This window comes from Caloenas nicobarica, chromosome 5, assembly GCF_036013445.1.
Source record: "Caloenas nicobarica isolate bCalNic1 chromosome 5, bCalNic1.hap1, whole genome shotgun sequence".
Classification (NCBI taxonomy): Eukaryota; Metazoa; Chordata; class Aves; order Columbiformes; family Columbidae; genus Caloenas; species Caloenas nicobarica.
The window spans coordinates 28,680,008-28,700,208 of NC_088249.1; the positions used below are offsets into that span (position 1 = coordinate 28,680,008).

At 38.8% G+C, this 20,201-nt stretch overlaps 1 protein-coding gene across 6 annotated transcripts in view; it reads right to left on the reverse strand.

Annotated features, from left to right (window-relative positions):
• The window catches only part of NUBPL (NUBP iron-sulfur cluster assembly factor, mitochondrial), a 151,590-nt gene that overhangs the window by 107,190 nt on the left and 24,199 nt on the right, over window positions 1-20,201 (reverse strand). For 4 of the 6 annotated variants that reach the window (XM_065635983.1, XM_065635982.1, XM_065635984.1 and 1 more), the window contains exons 5-6: window positions 12,671-12,710; window positions 12,489-12,579 (exon numbers count right to left, since the gene is read on the reverse strand). The exons of 1 other annotated variant lie outside the window; for it this stretch is intronic. In XM_065635983.1, the coding sequence (XP_065492055.1) occupies window positions 12,489-12,579; window positions 12,671-12,710 (131 nt within the window). The remainder of the gene's footprint in view (window positions 1-12,488; window positions 12,580-12,670; window positions 12,711-20,201) is intronic. One more of the 6 variants, XM_065635985.1, reaches the window with a different exon arrangement.

Consider the following 20,201-nt stretch of genomic DNA (forward strand, 5'->3'; position numbering starts at 1 on the left):
CTGCACAAAATATAGAACCTTCGATTCCACAGGAAGATTCAAGAAAACGACAGAATGTGGATAAAAAAGAATGTAAGCAAGAGCCCGTGCAAGAGTGAGCAGAGCAGATCATTGACTTGTGACTGGGAAGCTGGTGTACGTGCTCTGTCGTAAGAAACGCCTTTCGGTCAGAAAGTAGCAAAACCAACTTCATTGTGCTTGCGAACAGTGGACCACAGACAGTGCACTAAAGACACAGATAAAAACTAAAATCAATGCAATTTTAAAAATGTACAAATTCTGCAGTTGAACACATAACATTTCCACAATTTAAAGACATGCTGAATGTCTTACTCCTAGAGCGGTAAGAGCATTTACTATGAATTAGACAACAGATAATCTGTGAAAGCCTCGCGTATAGATTACCAAAATAATTGCTGTGCCCACAGAACCATGCTTTTGCATGTTATGAATCTGCAACAATAAATTAAAAGTGTTCTAAACCTAATTAAAATAACTTCCTGAAGGTGCTAACACCACGAGTTTCATGGACATCCAGTGGTTGGTGCCAAGCAAGGGACAGTCTTCATGTTTTCCATTGCTTCCTAGGTTTTTATTTAGCTCCAATTCTTACTTAATGGTTTTTATACAGAAAAAAACTGTTTACATCTAGCAGGAAAAGTACTTAAAATGGGCACCCACTTTAGCTGCATGACAAAAGATCTGTATTTCAAAGGCATCATTCTGCTGGTAGAACACCTTCCTTCTTTTAAAATACACTGCTGATGGAGGAAAACACTCAAAGATGGGACACATCTACCACGGCTTCATAAATATTACAGAAAAGAAGGGGTTTTTTCTTCAGAGGTGAGGGGTGGACAGACACTAATCCCTGGTACACCTTAAGCCAAATTACTTTCTGTTTGTGTCAGTCACTTAGTATGTGAGAAATGATCACTTTCTACAAAGAATACTGGTACAAAAACTGCAGCTATTCTTGGATATCTGCAGTTATTTTAAGGGAGCAAAAGAGATATGGGAGGATGGTGCGTGTGAAGGACCAGCCTGTCAGCTTCCAATGGTCAGAACACAAGTTGGATTATTTAAAAAAAAAAACACCTCCGTGCAATCAGTTTAACATATATTAATTCAATATTCGTTTTAAAAAGCTGTTTATAAAGATATATTCCTGGTTTAGCTACTAAGTAAAATTAGTGTATAAATCTAAACAATGTATCAGTGTTCAGGGGTGGGGAGGTTCCACTTTTGTTTTGATCAAAAAGACGAAAAAGAAATGCTCAAAAAAAAAAAAAAAAAGGCAGCTTTAGTGAGCTCTACCAACACATTCAGAAGCAATCCTAAAAATTCTCCCAAAGATCTCGACTACTCAGGAAGAGAAATACCAAAATCTCCATTGAACACCAAGTTTCAACCAGAAACCCATTTGGGATCCATTAACTACACATTTGTGAGAAAGGAACAAGACTTACAGGCCAAATCTAGCAGGCATGCTCTAAACACACCTGCCAGTGATAACATCAAATCCAACACAAAACTGAGCACTTATGGCCATTAAAAAAAAAAAAAGAAAACGAAAAAAAAAGCCTGTGGTTCTGCTGTTATAATTCTGGCTGTTAATAGCATGATTAGGTATATCAGAGAACCTATGAATTGGAAGGTGTGAGTTTCAATTTTTCAGGCAGCTGGCATTTACCTGGGCCATTGTACAACCAAGAATGCAAAAGCCATAGAGGCACCAGGACCCTACATAAGGTCAGTAGCTGAGATATTCACCCGGAAAGCTGAAACTTCAGATAAACTGAATTTCCTGCATAGCACGGGTCATGTTCCCCCTTCACACATCTAGTCCTGGCCCTGAGAATCTTGCATCCCCAGCTGTAGAGCAGAAGGGTTTGACTGCTGTAAGGGACTTCTGGGCACTTTCCCGGGTAGTGGGAAATACAGGCTTAAAAGCTAAACTGAGAAAGTAACTGAACTTGCAGTTCCCATGTCCTGGCTGAATGGTTATGGAACCTTCCCAGGCTGTCATTATGAACAGAGAATAAGCCTGTCAAGTTAAACCGAAAGAAAGGTCTTGGCACCTAACAGAAGACATTCAATTTTGGCTGTAAATCTCTGCTGCACAGAGCTGTTCAACACAGGCTGCAATTAGGTGCTGAAATTCAGGACAGAGACAGAAAGTGAGACACGTCCCATAGGCTTTTCCTAATAGTCCTCTTGCTCAACGTCTTCAGTGTTGTTCACTTCCAGCTGGTGAACCTACCAACTTTGACTTACACCATTAATTTCCATTTGTTCCACACCAAGCTCTAAGCCTCAGCACTCTAAGATACTGCACCTGTTCTGCTAAGGTACTGCCAAAGAGTCTGAAGATACCTCCGGGAGGGGAAAGTAACCTCTCATATAGTGCCACTGGGAATGACAAGTGACCTATTCCCACCATCCCAGGTAGGCAGTGGCTCCAGCCCAGGCTTTGGTTTAACTCTCCATTCCTGCAGGCAGGACACCTGCCCCTCAGGCACTGCCGTGTCCAGCACAGCAACACCCAAGTCCCTTTTTGCATCTAACCTACAGCAGCTAGAAAGAAACAGACACCCTTATTGGTGGAGAATAGAGAAAGTAGAAGAGTAGCATTAGATGTCTGCTATTTTTTTAAATTTTTCAGGTAAATAATGGAAGCTTCATTTAGAAAAGAGAACAAGTAGTGCCTTCTCTCTTCCTAGCTCCTCTACCACCAGTTACTCCTGTTTAGTAAACACCTAGGAACATGCTTAAATTGCCAACTCTTTCCAAGAATGAAGCTGGATGCCATTTAGGCACAATGTTCTGAACTTTGTTGCAGAGAAACCTTAAACCTCAAACCAGCTTCCTTTAAAAGTTCAAGAGGGGGGAAAAAAAAAAAAAGAATGGAAAAAAACCCCAGCAAAACAGTTCTACCCCAGCACAGCCACATTGAGAGATCCTGAGCTCTCTGCCATTTCTTCTTGCCTAGTCAGCAAATCCAGCAAAACAGTTGCATGTTTGGTGTTTGTTTTGTTCCATGCAAAGGAGGGCAGAGACATGCATACCTGTGTAATCTGGGTGAGAGATGAGGCTACTGGAAGCAGAGCAAAGAAAACGCTCTCACTGCCTGTTCCCACAGCAGCAGTAGCTGCACAGTCATAACCATGACAGCTGAGGAACCAGGCCAAGAAATGTTTGCTGTAAATACATTCTTACTATGTTGTTAGGCTTTTTTTTTTTTTAATCCTCAAAGACAGTTAAAATACATTTACTGCAAATGCTTCCAGTTCAGCAGTAAGATGTTGGCTAATGTTTTTGTTTTCTTCTGGCTTTCCTAACACTTCATTCTATGACTGTCAATTCCTTTCAGAGACTATAATCGCTTTTCATATCAGCTGCTAATGTGAGCCAATAAAGCAACAGGGATCTGTATAGATCTTGCTTCCTTCATTAGGGGAAGAAAAGCAACAGAACAGGTTTTGTAGCTTCAGCCAGAAACAAAAAGAAAGAATCAAGCCCATATTCATTCAATCACACCCATCCTAAAACACAGAGGAGCACTGAGTCCCAGGGGGAGGGCAGGAATACGCCCAACGCCATAGGGAATGAACCTGGGGGGCAGAGGGGTGCAAAGCAGGAGTCTTCTGTCATGTCCCCCACTTTCGGCCACAGTAGATCTCTGAATCTATGTTTAGCTTCTAATCACCAGGAAGTACAATCATTTCCTTTAAATATGTACATATTGATTGGGACTGGTTAAGGCAGCTCCCTCTGGACAAGCAGGACCTTTCAAGGTGACTATTAGCATGTGAGCAAACTAGTGACGATTATACAAATTCCTGCAACAGGCTTTTCTAAACATCAACATCACAACCAAAGCACGGTGTAGAAATTAGTGTCAAGATTTCCACTTATTTCAGTGGACTCTGGATGAGAATTAGTTTCTCCATCCTTTACACTTAGCAAAATGTTAAAAAAATAAAAATCGGTTAAAGCATTTTTAAAAACAAATTCTTTTATAAGGGATGAGTGGGTCACCTGCTTATCTTGCCCTTGAAACAGTTTCCTTAATTTCAGTGACAAAATGAGGGATGCCAATTGACGTTCCTTGCTTTAAATGAAAGCTTATTACAGATTTAAGAAAAAAAAAATCTTACAAGCCTTCAGAGCTATTGTTTACTGTCTGGCAGCCGTCGATGCAGTCTTGGTAGGATATCAAAGTGCAGTATTAGCACTGCAAAGTTCAGCCACTATTTGAGTGTTGTTCTGCTTTCCAAAATATCTCAACAGCAGATCTTGACCTTTCTAAATAGAACAAATACATAATATCAGTGATCTTATCTGTAGGGATGACATGTCTGTATCTTTTCATTTTCATACTTTGGATCACAAAAATAAAAACAGAAAAGCATCCCAACTCCCTGAAGATTCAAGTGCTCTTACTCTTCTGAAGAGCAGTGATGTCTCGACTTACTTTTTTTTTTCCCCAAGCTGTAAAGTAGTAGACTTTAGCCTGAACTAATAATCTGTATGCCCACCTCAGGCTAAAATAACTCAAAACGGAAAAATAAAACAGAAGAAATATTTTTGTAATTGCTGAAATGCTGGCAAATTTTTCACTGTAGTGACACCTGGTGAGACTACTGTATTTTAGAATTATGCACTGCAAAGTATTAACACTTCTTTGTAGTTTATAATATAAGCACAGCTTTGTTTAGCTCTGTGAAATGTAAACTGTAAATACCCTGATACAGACTATTGCCTCAATTCCTCAGTTACTTGCAGACCGAATAAATACACGAATACTGTGAAAGACAATTCAGTTTTGAAATTAGCAAAACACAAAATATAGAAAGAGGAAAACAATATCAATTGGCAATTAGCATATGCACTTAGGTACATCTAATTTGTTGATAAACAAACCAGTGTTCACAGACTCTTAAATGTGTATTAAAAGGCAAAAAGATAATAAAAGATTGAAAAACATACTAAGCTATTCATGTTTCTGACCATCTTTGCTACAATTTACCACTGCAGCATCTTACTCTTTTCCTGTCTCTAAAATTTACTGCCATAATGCAAGTTAAATGCCTTCAATGGTAATCTCTTGATAGAGTGCCCTTCCTAAACCAAAAAGTGTTAAAAATAAAATCCACCCTCAAAAAAAGCACTGCACTGTACTGCTTTTTCTTCACTTGCTCTTTACATTTACAATAAGAATAATTTTCATCATTGACTCACTACTACTATTCTGGGGATCCTTTCAGTTTATTCAAAATATAGCTGCAAAAAATCAGAGCCATCAACTTGTTATTGTCATCTTCTTCCTGACCCAATACGTGTCATTCTCTGATAAATCTCATTTCACTGCTCCCTCTCATCCACCAATACACTCTCTCACTAATTTTATACTGACAAGAAACAGGTTTTTGCCTACACTAATAACAATTTCATCTTTGAGCAAGCCCCCAATTACATTTACCATGGAAGTGATGAAACATAGCAAAAACGGAACTTCACGCCAATTTGCCCAAGCCATGGATCTGAACGATAAGAAGTTGTTGCTAACCTTAAAATCTAAGGCTTGCACATTTTCTCCTAAGACAGTGCCAAAGAGTAAGGAGGTAAATCCAGGAGGTGAAAGTAACCCCCCAGACAGTACCACTGGGAATGACAAGTGAGAATGACAAGTGACCTATCCCCACCATCCCAGGTAGGCAGTGGCTCCAGCCCAGGCTTTAGTTTAACTCTCCATTCCTGCAGGCAGGACACCTGCCCCTCAGGCACTGCTGTGTCCAGCACAGCAACACCCAAGTCCCAAAAACCAAAACCAACCAAACAAAAACAAACCACAAAACAAACAAACAAACGCCAGCCAAAAAATACTTCACTTCTTTATTAGTGGAAGAGTGGCATTAAGTATCTACTGTAGCCCGTATTTTGAAATTTTTTCATGTACACAAGTAACCACCAGTAACCCTGCCCAGCACACTTAAAAACATGCTAGCCTTCAAATCCATGTCTCCAGAGTCCATTCCTGAACTCATTCCCACTTTCCTTTCTTCAACTTTTCTTCTAAAATATCTGGACATAAAAGATGTGTCACCATTTACTGCAAGGCGACAATAAACTGCGGCAGATGCTCTCTATTATTTTACATGTGTAACTTCTTATTTTAAGATGTTATTTGCTGCTAGCTTTGAATTTTTTCTTTGTCCAATTTACACTGTAAAATACTCAGAGATGACACTGATAACAAGATAAAAAAAAAGAAAAAAAAAAATATATTCCAAAAGAGAGATTCTAGAATCTCTCCAGGCAACCTGTACTGATGTATAATAAATTTATTTCATAAATATGGAAAAGCATAAAAGGAAAGTTTAGATTTATCTGGAAATCATAAATACCAGTCTTTGTATTTTTTGCATCTTTCAAGAAATGATAACTCAGTACAGTGCTGAACACACAGTACAGAATGAAACTTCCATGGTCCCAAAAAAAAGGACACAGAAGCCAAAGGACAACTCTTAGTAAACCATACTAATCCATCAGGCAGACAGCTCTGCATGTAGTACCTAACTACCTCACTGGCAATGTTCTTGTTGTGTGTTGCTTCCGAATCAAATATACACTATTCCTTCTAATTTGGAATGGTTTCCCTTAGCTCCTCCATTGTTCTGTTTGTAAGAAATCTATTCATACGCACAGGTAAGCAAGACAGTACAAAATTGTGAAAATGTATAAGCTGAAGAGTTTATGAGATTTAACACAGTGTGTTATAAACACACATGCACATAACAATTTACTAACCGATATATGTCGAACAAAACCAGTATTGAACATCTATAGAGACGGGCCATTTCAGGCAATGATCAAAAACCCACAACAGAGCCTCCAGAGTCTTGGCTCTCCCAAGATTTAAATACTACTACTGTTTCCAAGTTAATCTAACCCCAAATCTTTAAACATAATTTTCCACTGTTCCATTCACTCCACTGTTGCTTTTATGACAGCTTTTTCATGGAGGCTCTTGAAATATCCCAGACCTCACGACCCACAGTCTGCTCAATATTTCAAAGACAGTTTATCCATCTGTCTGCATCTTCCCTATTCCAAATAACATATGATACTCTACAACTACTTATGTATGATAACTAAGCATCAGAGAAATATGCTATAGAAAAGGTTTGAGTACACATACGTACATTCACACATGCACACTCTATTGGCACCATTACCTCTGGGAAGTGCTGGTTTCGAGGCAGTTCTTCTCTTAGTAGAGGACAGCTTCAGAAGGAAAGCAGCACACAAAATCTCCATCTCTAGCCAAACTTTCAAAATTATGTACAATGACAATGATCGCATAAACCGAGGTACAGTTTTTCTAAGGACAAGGCTGGATCTTCAGACTACAGCCCTTTTCAGCTTCGGGTTGAGCTAATAAAATAATTTTGATCATTCTTCTGCTGAACTCATGGTTTTCAACATGAATCCACAGGAGATAAAAACCTCTCCATGCTTCAAAGTGCAAGGCCCCATTTCCTTTTGCTCATGTGCAACTGCTCTGCATTGCAAGTTTTATATAAGTTGCTTCCTGCTAAGTTCTCTGCATTCTTTCCTTTCCAATTACTTTGTTTTATTTTAATTTTCTTTCAATACATACCTTTTATAAAACAGAGGCACTAAAGCAGTGCTAAAGGAAGTAGCAAGAAAGGGATGGAGCAACTACAGTTAATAAGAGTATTTTAGGAACTCATTAGAATTGAGCCACTCCAGGAAAAGCTTTATCATCTCTCTGGGAAAACGTGTCCGTCCTCATCAGGTACATCTAAGGAACCTTTAGAGCTCACAATACACTTAAGAGCACCGAGGCTCTACTTTATAGCCATACTATACCAAGGGTGCTGCCAAGGCACAGAATGTCCTTGAGACTCTAGAGAAGCATGATAAGGAAGAAATACAAGAGTCTTACCATGCAAGATCTGATTAGCCTGCAAAAACATTGGTTAAAATGCCATGTCAGGGTAACAAATCCTGTTAAGGATGTTAATCAACCAGAGACCCCTGCCTTGAAAAGAGCAAAGATTTTTGGACCAGGTACAAGGGGACTATTTGCACTTAAAAGAATTGCTGACATCTGTAATCCATGTTGTATAGGTAATGTTTGCTTCCAATAGTGCTAAAACTTTATCGAATGATATGGCAAAGATACAAGGAGAACGCTATAGGCTGAAATATGCACTCATATTCTACATACTTTTTCTTTCTTTTAATAGGAAAATTGACTTGTCTGCCGCATACTGAATTTTTTCCTTCTCTGATGGTATTTCAACTTGATAACATATATAGAATAAGACAGAGTTCAAGATGAGAGAAACAAACACTTACTCTCCTTCGTATTAAAAGTTCTACTGATTACTGCCTCAACAAGAAACCCATCCCATTTGTATTGCTGCTATGACTTCAGCAGCTATTAAACTGGCAGCCAAGAGAGCGTCTCTCCCCCAGCCTTTCAGCTGAACAGTGACCACAATGTACTCCAGGAGGTAGAGCAGCCAGTCATGCCGTTCCCGGGTCCGTTCAGGACTGTGCCCGCACCCTTCTCATTGTGTCTTTGCCACTGACTGACCTGTCAAGATCTCCTCAGACAGAAATGAGATTGGTGCTAGAAAACTTACCATACAGACTGTATGGGACAGTGGCGATGACCATTTAAAATCCCTGTTGCAAAGCAGTTTAAACCAGCCAACAAGTTTTGCTTGCTTTTTTTTAAAAAAAAAAATCTTTACATTTCTACAGTTCTTAGTTGTCTACTTGATACTTCAACACATCTTTCCAGACACATTACTGTTCAAGTGCAGGCTTTGTGGAACTCTCAAAATATTTCACATCTTTACTACACTTAGCCGAAAGGTTAACCAGAAGTCGCTCCCACAGCAAATACACCAAGATGATGCAGTTTGAGGTAGCTTGTTTCATCTGAACCACGTACCATAGCACTGAGTTGAGACACACACAGAATAAGGGAACAAGTGCTAAACAGGACTATACAAAAGAGTAGGCAGCTTCTGAAGTGCCTGTCAAGTGAAAACTGAATGTAATAGTAAGAGCCTAGTGCTACAGATGACACTGGAGAACGACCAAAATTTCCTTATGTGGGCTTTAAAGATATCTTTAGAAAAAAGAGCTATCTTTTAAAATACTCAAGTAAACAAAAAATACTCTTTCATCTCACCTATAGCCAAGCAAGATTCAAAGGAAGTGTTAACAGAGGTGAAAGAATTTTTACATGAAGATAATTGCAGCAGGGAAATGGGAAGAGTTAAAACCCAGATAAGAGAAAAAGATCATCCTGCAGTGTAAACAGGCCTGCAGTACATCTAATTATGTGAACAAAGAAGTCACTTCTCAGCCACAACAAAACTTTGCATAATTTTGAGGCATGTAAACTAGAGATACATTTACCTGAAAGAGTTATGAACTTGTTTATACAGAATCAAATGTTCCATTGTTTGCAGTTCGCTTTCACTACAGGTAAAAAAATCATTTCCTTATGTATTTCTTGTTCTCTCAATAACTTATTACCATCCCTTTCTTTCTTTTCTATTGAACAATACTTTTAATAAAAGTAGAACATTAGAGAATCAATACTATATATATTTTTTCATTTATGTACTGATTTGATACACATATATCAATATATAATGTAAGTAATATAGTATACTAAACTATTTACTCTATTTTGCATTACAAGGCACACTACCTTCAAACTCTGTTTAAGGTAAACCATATGTGTTCCAGAAAACCGTCCTTGTTCATGAGATATGGATTACCAGAGAAACACTAAGCACTAATTTTGGTCTTAAATATTATTCCCCATTATCTACCAGTCTGACGCTATACAACGCACAGGAAGAAAGGTGACTTCTCAGACTAGACATGTGGCTAAAAGAGAGCCTGGAGTGGTATTTTAGCTGAAAAGTAACGTACATTCTGGCCATATGCAAGTAGAAGTGAAGAGAGACAAAAATGAGGTTGGACTCTGGATTGTGCTGAAAAAGCATTCATCAACCAAAGAAGTAAAACCAGAGAAGGACAAACATACACGTATTACAAAGAATGTGGTTACATGCAGTATGTATGTAAGAAAGCACACAATGTATACATTTAACAAATGCATTTTCCAAAGTAAGAATTCCAGAATAAGCTGCAAGTGTAAGAGAAGCATTTAAATACTCATTACAGGCACGGACCAATTATGAGCTAACAAGTTAACTCATTAACAAGTCCCCATTAATGAATTTGGAAACTAGGCCCTTCAGTGTTTTATTGGGAGTATCTGAAGCACGATAAACTCTGGAAAACAGATTTGTTCACATGGAAAAAACCAAACAAGCATCCAAAGTTTTTTACAGAGTGAACGCATAGTCTTGATGCTCTTAATACAAACAAAAAAAACCCTCCACCATCTAACAATAAACACGATTATAAAATAGCATCAGTGTTTTTAATACCAAAGTCTGGGAGTCTCTGTGTTTTCTATCTGGCTGACTTAATCATGTTAAGAACTTAATGTTTTATCAGCTTGTCTGAATGCACCAAAGCTCCTTACACTTATGCTATAGATCAGGTTGCTAATTTAAATGGTTTATATGTAGCTGTTGAGGTAAAGCAGCTATCTTAAGACCATGGGTTTAGAAAGTTAAACAAAAGCAGAAGTATTTTACTCTTGCAAGCAACTTTAACTTTTCAAACAAGACCAATCAGAACATATAAAGAGAACACAAGGAAAAATTTCAAAGCCCCCAACAGATCACAAAACTATTTCTAATATAAAATGGAATGATAGCGTCTTTAAAATCATCACATGCCGTGGTCCTCTATTGTTTAGGTGTCCAAGGCTATAACGCTGTTGGTTCTACAGTTAACTCCTTGTGACTGACTAGTAACTATGTCAGAAGGGAGATTACAGTTTTTAAAAACAAAACAGCATGAGTTAGTCTGGAAAATTTATTAGTTATTTGCTAAAAATCACCTGTATGTCAGATATAACCTGCTGGTTCTCATGTGAGCTTTTTTTCTTCGAAGGAGGACATGCAAATAACTTTTTCCAGCACAGATTTAAGACAACCTTGGTCATCGTGCAAAAGAAAAATGCTTGTGGGGAGAAAAAAACCTGGGTGTAAAGCCTTCCTTTTTCAGAATTCAGGTTCCACTGTCAGGAAAACCACTGATGCCCTGAGCATCAATGGACGCTGTCTCGTTCCTACAGCATGATCGGCCAGCCCAGAACTGCTTCCTCGGTTGCTAGGGAGCGACGAGCTCATCACACGGCATCACCCGCACCCTCCGCAAGGATGCTGGCACATGCTGCCCAGCTGGGGACACCACGGGTGGCAGTGCCAGCTCCGAGGCCTGCCAGTCCCCGGTCTGCCAGGCTCGAGCAGCCAGTGCAGCAGGTGCTGAATTTAGCTCCAGCTTCAAGGTTTTAGGCTCTAGTCTTTGTGAGCCTGGCCGATGCAATGCAACACAAACAGAGGTCAGAACAGCCTCCCACGGCTATTGGCATGGACACCCCTTGCTTTTAAAGGCCAAATCTAGACAAAGATGTTCTTCCTGAAATTTTGGCAGACACATGGATTTTCTGACTAGGACAGCAATTGTAACTATTCTGAAGTCTGTGTTAGAGGAGAATTCAGTAAAAATGGGAAAAGGCTGAAAACAAAAAAATCTTCTTTTCAGTCATTAGGGGAGCACAAGATTTGGAGGCACTTACAGAAAATGTACAGAAACGCAGTGATCTCCAAGCTGTATACATTAAATCCCTGGAAAGGATGTCAGCCATGAACAATCTGGGTCACTTAAAAGTCTAAACATGCAACTTTAATGCATTTTTTCAGCTGTTTGTCTCATTAGCACTTCACAGATCTATTCACAATAGGAGGAGAAAAAAAATATGTCAAGATATAAAAAAGCCACCTCGCTTCCATATGCGAAGAAATTTATTAACTAACAATCTATCTGCATTACACAGAGATGGTGCTTAATGATTCTCATGTACCTGTCATACGTCGAACACCATCCAAGAATTCTCAGTGCTGGGAAATTAACAAGCACATAAGGGAATACAGCTGTAAATATGCATTGATACCTATACATTCAAATCCTTAGGCAACTTCAAAATGTCCTTTTCTAACAACTGCATAAAAAAACATAAAAAGGAATAAGAAAGAAGGCAAATTGGGGTGATTCACTCATCAAATGCATGGAACAACAGCTCTATTTGAAGGGGATAGGTAAATGCAAAAAGCGTCAGCCTTCCCTCTTACCTGAAGTTAAGATTAAAATCTTAAGAATTTAAGACCAGAACTACAAAAAAGCTCACAACTAGGATATGAAATCATGTCAAGAACACTCATGTGTCATTTAAAAGCATTTTAAAAAACGAATTTGCTTGAAACACAAATATGTACTTAAGTCCTTACCTGTCTCAACAACTTCTCAACAGCTGACATAACCATGAGCCCCCTCCACACAACCGGGGCGGTCTCTTCTATCAAGAAACCCATAGACATGCTGAGAAAACAAAGCAAAAACTTAAGCTTTCCAGCACAATACCAAAGTACATCTGTAAAGAAGCTTGATTTAAATCAAAACATATGCTCACCATGCGACTCCATAGTTCTTAAGGGGCCTCATTAGATTTTCTAAAACAGAAGCAAACAAGGTTTTTTGGGGGTGGAGTTGGTTTTGGGGTTTGTTTTTATTAAAGAAATAAGCTTACACTTTTTTTTTTTCCTTTTTTAAGAGCAGTTTCCCCTCTCTGTTAAAAGGATTTGTCTATTTTTTCCCTCTCATTCCTTCAATATGTGTATACATTTATCTATCCTACCCAAAAACTCGGCCCCACTTTTTCTTAGGTTATTACATTTTACTGATTCATTTATCTTTTGCCAGAATAACAATGCATTTGCCCACAACATAATGTCACTTTGTGCTGCTGAAACCAACTTCATCTATTTGTATGAAAACCCCATGCTGCGAGGCATAAATCCCCTACTAAGCAGACTTCTACTTCAGCAACACTTTGCTAAATGCTGAGTCATTTACATCAGAAGAAAATCAAAGTCCTACAACACAAATGGATTTAAATTTTTTAAAAAATATGCTGTTAACTAATCTCATGAATCAGAGGATCGTTCCCATTAACACACAAGTGTTTGGGGGAATTCTCCTTGTATTAAGTCTGCTTTGGGACCCCAGAGGTGAGGTACCAAATAAAGCCGCCCCTAAACTACACATTGTCAACAGCTCCAGCTAAGAAATCCCGGATTTCTTCAGATTGGCCAAAGTCTGCAGGACTTCTAAAATCTCTGTAGGAACAAAAGATGCTTATTTGAACACTGCAGAGCTAACGTCCTTGTCATGCTCCATATTCCTATGCTTTCCAGTGTCAAGAAAAAAAAAAATGGGGAGGAAATATTGTAATTGTTCTGCTGGCAAAAGGGCAAACAAACAGAAAGTAAAGAAAAAAAAAAAGCAGCATTCAAAACAAAATCTCACAAAAGCCCAAAACTCCTCTTAATAGTCTCTGCCATCTAAATCCACACCTTACCTCAAAATGGTGTGCACACACAAAAGAAGAGGAGGAATTTTATTCGGTCTAGCTGGTTTATTTTAAGAGCGTGCATAGGCAGTAACTTAGAAAAACAGAAGGAATACTTTAAGCTATAAAAAATATATTATAATACATATTTTGACAGAAAACCTTGATGCACCCAAGCTAAAAAATGTATAGCTAGTAAAATAAAAACAATGTGAATATAATGCGGTGCAAAGCTGAACTCCAAATTCAGACAAAGTAACACTCAAGAACACACAAATTGAACAGCTAAACTCGATAGATGAAAGCTTTCAAGCAATCAAGTCAGTGGGCATCCAAGCCATGTAATTTTGTAGAAATATGGCTGAAAAGAAATGGGATGTTTTGGTTTACAAATCAAAAAGAACAAAATAGGAAGCTAAGCAAATCACTTGAATGACTATTGCATTAAGGAATGGGTATGGAACTGCTATGGGAAAAGAGATGGGCTTGGACTGACGCACTGCACCAGAGTAACACACCTCTTCTCTACTTCACAGCTCTTCTCAGACTTTAGTCAGGGCTTATTCTGGTGGCATTATACTGTCTAACCACATTTCTAGGAATCACAGTCCTGCTTCTCCCCCTTGCAGTAAGATAGTTTTGTTATGAAGAGGCTGATGACATTGGAACTTCAGCATACAGCCATCTCTAGGCACTGCTTTGGTGCTCTTGCAAACAACATACGTAGCACCACAAACTATGACACTGTTAGAAGTCTTGAGAAAAATTACTACATATTTACCTATGAGAGGGTTGTAAAAACAGAAACAGGAAAAAAAGTATTTGCAACATCATATATCACTGCAAATTCTAAGTCTGCTTCATTTTTATCATGAAATAGGAACGACTTTAAGGGAGAAAAAATAAAAAAAGGGGAGGCCAACCCTTGACTGCCCAGTACATGAGGACCATGAACTGGAGGGTAACAAGAATGGAAAAGATGCATTTATTATAAAAATGCTCACCAAAATACTATGCTGCTTCTCAGTTCAATCCAAGTGCTCTACAGTATGTCAGTCAAGTATCCAGAAGGTAAGATCTCAACACCCACTACCTGCATGGAGGTTTCCTCTGTGTAGAGCTCATACAGACACATTAATCTCACAGAACAGACCCACCTTCAGAAATCATCCTCTCCTTCACCTCGGTGGGTAGAATAGGAGAGTTGTTGTGAGTGCACAAACACTGACTGACAGAGTAGCCAAAGGGGCCTCTCCGTTGTTAAACATGTGCACTGTTTATTTCTCAATGGCAGAGTTTCATTTTACAAAAACTGAATCTTATTTTATCTGGTTAACAACAAGGACTACAAACTGCTCTGAGCAGCAAGATTTAATCAAATTTATACAATGCACAAGAACAATTCACAACCTGCTGTATATTCTGGCTATAATGTTCTGCATATTCTCAAAGTAACAGAAAATACTGTAGAGTATCCCACTGTGTGCCTACTGCTAAAAAGCATTCTTAAGACTATCTCAAATCTGAAGTGCTTCAGTGGGCTCTGGTAATCAGCCTTGTCTCATTAAAAGCAACAGGCATTCCTCCTCCTTCGCCCTGGGTCTCATGAAGATTTTCTAAAACATAACATGTAAAGAAGATTTAGTTTAATGAGATCTCAGTAACATCTCTAATTCTCATTGCTTTCAGAGTTAACACTTCTTTCTCCATTATCAAATGTCCACCATAAAGCTCCAAAAATCCCACAAGCAACAAAACAGATTTCTTAAAATCACAACACACAGCAATACTGTGCCATCGAGAGATGAAAAAATACCCTTGTTTACAACTTTGCAGTTAGCTTGATGACCCTAAATAAAAGGCTGCTGTGTTTTCTCTAAACATAAGAATCGGATCAATAAGATCAACAGAACACCAATGAAAGGTCAATAAAATGCCTTTTCTGGTAGGATACAAGTAGGGCACTGGAAAAGGCAGACACATGCAAATTCATGACAGCATTATAGCAGATTGCTGATTTTAAAAGTTCTAGGACTGGTCTGAAGGCTGGATTCCTACTCATGTAGGGAAGAATGATGCTGAAGTCACTAGAATGGATCTTCTGCATTTTGTAAATTGTTTTTTTTTAACTCTTTTTCCCCAGAAACATCAAGCCTTGCAGACTATCGTGACAAAGTAACTGAGCCACTCTATTCATTTCCTCTAGAAAACCCAACATAGCCATCCGATGGTGGCCATAGGTTAGTACAGCACAGAAAGTACGTATAGAGCTATATATAGTGTTTTGACTGGCATAGAGATAAATTTCTTCATAGTAGCTTGCACGGGGCTGTGTTTTGGATCTGTGATGTAAACAGTAATGATAACACAGATATTCTAGTTATTGTAGAGCAGCGCTTGCAGAGCATCAAGGCCTTTTCTGCTCCTCACACCACCCCACCAGTGAGTGGGTTGGGGGTGCACGAGGATTTGGGAGGAGACACAGCTGGGCCCAACTGACCAAGGGGATATTCCACACCATATGATGTCACGCTCAGCAATAAAACCTGGGGGAAGGAGAATGTTCAGAGTGATGACATTTGTCTTCCCAAGTAACCATTACACATGATGGATCCCTGCTGTCCTGGAGCTGACTGAACACCTGCCTGCCCATGGGAAGCAGCAAATGAACTTCTTGTTCTGCTCCGCTTGTGCACAGCTTTTGCTTTACTTGTTAAATGGTCTTTATCTCAACCCACAAGTTTTTGCACTTTCACCCTTCTCATTCTCTCGTCATCTCCCTGAGGTGGGTGAGCAAACAGCTGTTTGGTGCTCAGTTGCCCATTGGGGTTAAGCCCCAAGGAAACATTTCAATTCTTGGCTTAGTTTTCAGAAGATGTCTGCTGACTGCCACATTAGGAGCAAACAAAGGCTTGCATTCAGTCTTATCAGGTTAATAAAGATCATTATTCCAGAAGATGGTGACATTATACTACACCTCCTTAGGAGGCATCATGCTGTTTAAGAAAAGGCATAGGTAGCTTACAATTATTAAATAGGAGTACATGCAGGAGATCATGCAACACCCTAGCAAACCTACTTTGAGCCCACTGGCTGAGGAAGCACTAATGCAGAGGAGTAGCTCAGAGTTTTCGAGTGTCTGAAATACAAGATAAGTCAGGGGTTTTTAACATTTCAATGACAAAAATCCAAACATGAGATGAGAACACTAGAAGCTCAGATTTTCCTCCCTGTTAAAGATTTCATATTGTAGTTCGTTATTTTTGGAACTTGCCAATATAACGGAAGATCAGAGACTTCCTAGAATGATAACTAATTATTTTACTTAATGTTTGTCTTCAAAAAATCTTAATAGTGGAAGTCACCTGTCTGTGTTAACTGGATTTTGGTCAACAAGCAGGAAAGTGGTGCTTTGAAGTTGTTTTAAGATGAGACATCAATAGCTAAATCTATCAAAAAGTAGAATACTGGTATAGTTTTCCAGTTAAAACAACCTACTGACCTTTGCATGCAGATTTCCAAGGGTTTCCAAAGACACTACCAATGCAGAAGTGTTTGCCAGCACAGACACCACTGCAAGCTCCAGGCTATGCTCTGAATACATCTGTTTCCCAATTCTTAATTTTTATACAAGCCCCATTTCCAGAACATCCATGCACCCAAAATGAACATTTTTAGCTAACAACGTGCTTCTGAGGTGGGAAATAATTCTCTCATGTTACAAATGAGGGAATCAAGACCTGGACTGTGAAACTTGCTCTAGGTTATTCAAGAACCCTGTGGATTTGAAGACCTGTGCTGTGTTCCGCCAAGGTCTGATGCTCCACTTACAGCATCTCCAATGTTGGAAAGCATGTAATGTGCAACTGATAAACATCTAGGAGATCTAAACAGTTTAGGTGCATTGCTGAAGTAATGTATTTTCCCTTGAAATTCCCAAATATATGTAAAAGAATTAAAATTTTAAAAAGGAAACTGAGACGCAAACAGAGTACACAGAAAAACCTGCAGAAAGTTACACTACATATTGTCTATAACACCCAAGTCTCCAAATAACATTTTAGCATCTCATATTTAAGCATTAAAGCAGCATATTTAAAAGTGTATTTCTGAATAGCTCAGATGTTTAAGAATTCCTTCATTTTTCATAGTGTGTAATTTAAGTAAAAACCCATACTGTATCTCCTTTGCATACATTTATTAAAATTTGAGCAAGTTGATGTTTCTTCATAGTTTATACGAAAGCTAAAGGTTCTGCTGCTGTTCGCACAGCTCATCATTAGCTGAGGTTTTCATGACAAATCGCTATTTTCCACCTCCTCACATCTCAGTGACATCTCACTGCCTGAAACACAGATGTATGGCAAACAAAACACACCGCGCTAGTCAGACGCTGCAGAAAAGTCTGTGGATTCCAGTACGTTAAACAAGATTATCTGAGACAAACTCAATTAATGTACCATACATACAGACAAGCTGAAACAGATTTTCAGCATGGTCACTTGTAAAATCTGAAAAATTTTTGCATCATCTGGTTTTTAATTGTGTACAATTTCATGCTGCAGTGACTACAGAATACGCTATCACAATCTAAGTTAGGACTCTAACTTACACAGCACCTTCTGTTCATCACAGTAAACAGTAATTCTCATACAGCTGCTGCTATGCAGAAGTATAAGGAACTTATTTGCTGTTTATTTTGAAAGTCACTTCCCAAGATCACTGTTCCATGATAGGAGGATCCAGGTTTCAGTCAAGGACACAAAGGCTTCAGACTATATCAGGTTTACAACAATGGGGTGGGGGGAAAACAAGGAAAGAAGGAGGGGAAGCAAGAGAAGTATCCCACAAAAAAACAAAAAAAAGAGACATTAACCTATGACAGAGGGGAAAGGATGCCATCACCAGAAGAAGGTCAGACTCACAAATTTTAAATCGTTGTTTTAACTGCTTATGCCAGAAGCCCAGAATATTCTATGGCAAGTGACAGACTAATTGAGACTTCAAGCTTGATTTCACACTGTGTTATAAAAGTTTATTTGCAGGATTGCCCCAGAAATACTGCAATTTGTATTTTAAGCTTGAAGAGCTCCACACAAGGAAAGCTGTGATTTCCCATTACACCCCACACTAACTGTGTTATCTAACCACAAAGGCATCACAAATATTTAAAGCAAAATAGCAATGAGACTCAGAGCATTATTCACGGCTCACAGTTCGACTTTAAAAAACAAATGCATATGGAAACGCAGCTTTTTCCAAAAGATTTGCTCCTCATATTTAGGCAGTCCCATTGCCTGAGTAGGTTTTCTACTTTTTTTTCCTCCTGATAGACTGCAGAGGAAACAAAGCTGTAGAAGACGTTTTTCACTAACAGAACTGTTTTGCAGATATGACTTCATCAGTTCTACCTAAAAGCAAAATAACTAATTGCTTGCTGGAAGACTATACTTTAAAAGCAAGTCTGGCACAAGTAAACAGCACAATGATTTAGTCATATCTTTGTTACATTTCAAAGCATTGCTGACTTGTTAGGCTTAGAATAGTAACACAGGACTAGTTTTAAGTCTCTTGCCATTACTTCCAATCACAAATGTCTTCCTAACAATCACTAAAATAGCCCATATTTTGAAAAGCCCTCAGATCCCCAGGGAGCCAAAAATTTTAGTTATAGTGCATCAAAAGCTTTATTAGACTAATTTGGGCAGGTTCTTTATACCCACAAGGAATGAAATAGGCTAACAATACACGTTCAGGTCAAGGCTTCTGGCCGAACACACAAAAGCTCTGGGAAGGCTCATGTCATCTGAAGCATCAACTCGCTTCTGTGAGCGGGGACGGCCCAGGTCAGACCTGTAACAGTGAGACAGACAACGGGACAGCACGACAGGGAGAGGCAGGAACCCCAGGGGCAGACGGTCCCTACGCGGTACCTTCCACTCAAGATCTCGCTTCAAAAAACGTTCCAGTCAACTAGAGTTAACTGGTTTTGCTTTCAAAGCAAAGCTGTGGAACTCAAAACATTTGAGTCGATCCAGCCTCTTCAGGTTCAATATTGTAATCAAAATCCAAAAAACAACAAAAAAAAAAGTAGCTGAAAAGATCTGGGAAAAAAAAAACCACACTGTTCAAAGGATTACGTATAATGAAAAAAAAAAATTACCTCAAGTACCTGGACACTGATGACATAGATGAAAAGTACACTAAACTTGTTTATTTTCCACTTTAAAAAAATGTGTTTCTGTGTATATTAAATATTCCCTTTTGCATTTCACATGAATCCCCTCATGCATCCTTCTGCGATTTTATTCTAATTCCACCACTTGTAAGTAAAGTTCTGTGTACTTTACAAGATTATGACCATCAACTAAAGCAAAGCAAAGAGATGCTAGCTTTTAAACTCTTGCTGTCACATTTAGCTTCTGGTCACTATAGGGAAAGGATTAAACACATTTTTTCTATTTTTGATGTTTTCTGCTTCATTTCTTTATTCTTAGAAGCCACTCCATTGTACTGTAGAGAACAGGCAGGAAAGAGGGAAAATACAGCAAGAAACTCACAGGGCGGGGGGGCGGGAAAAAACACAAAAAAT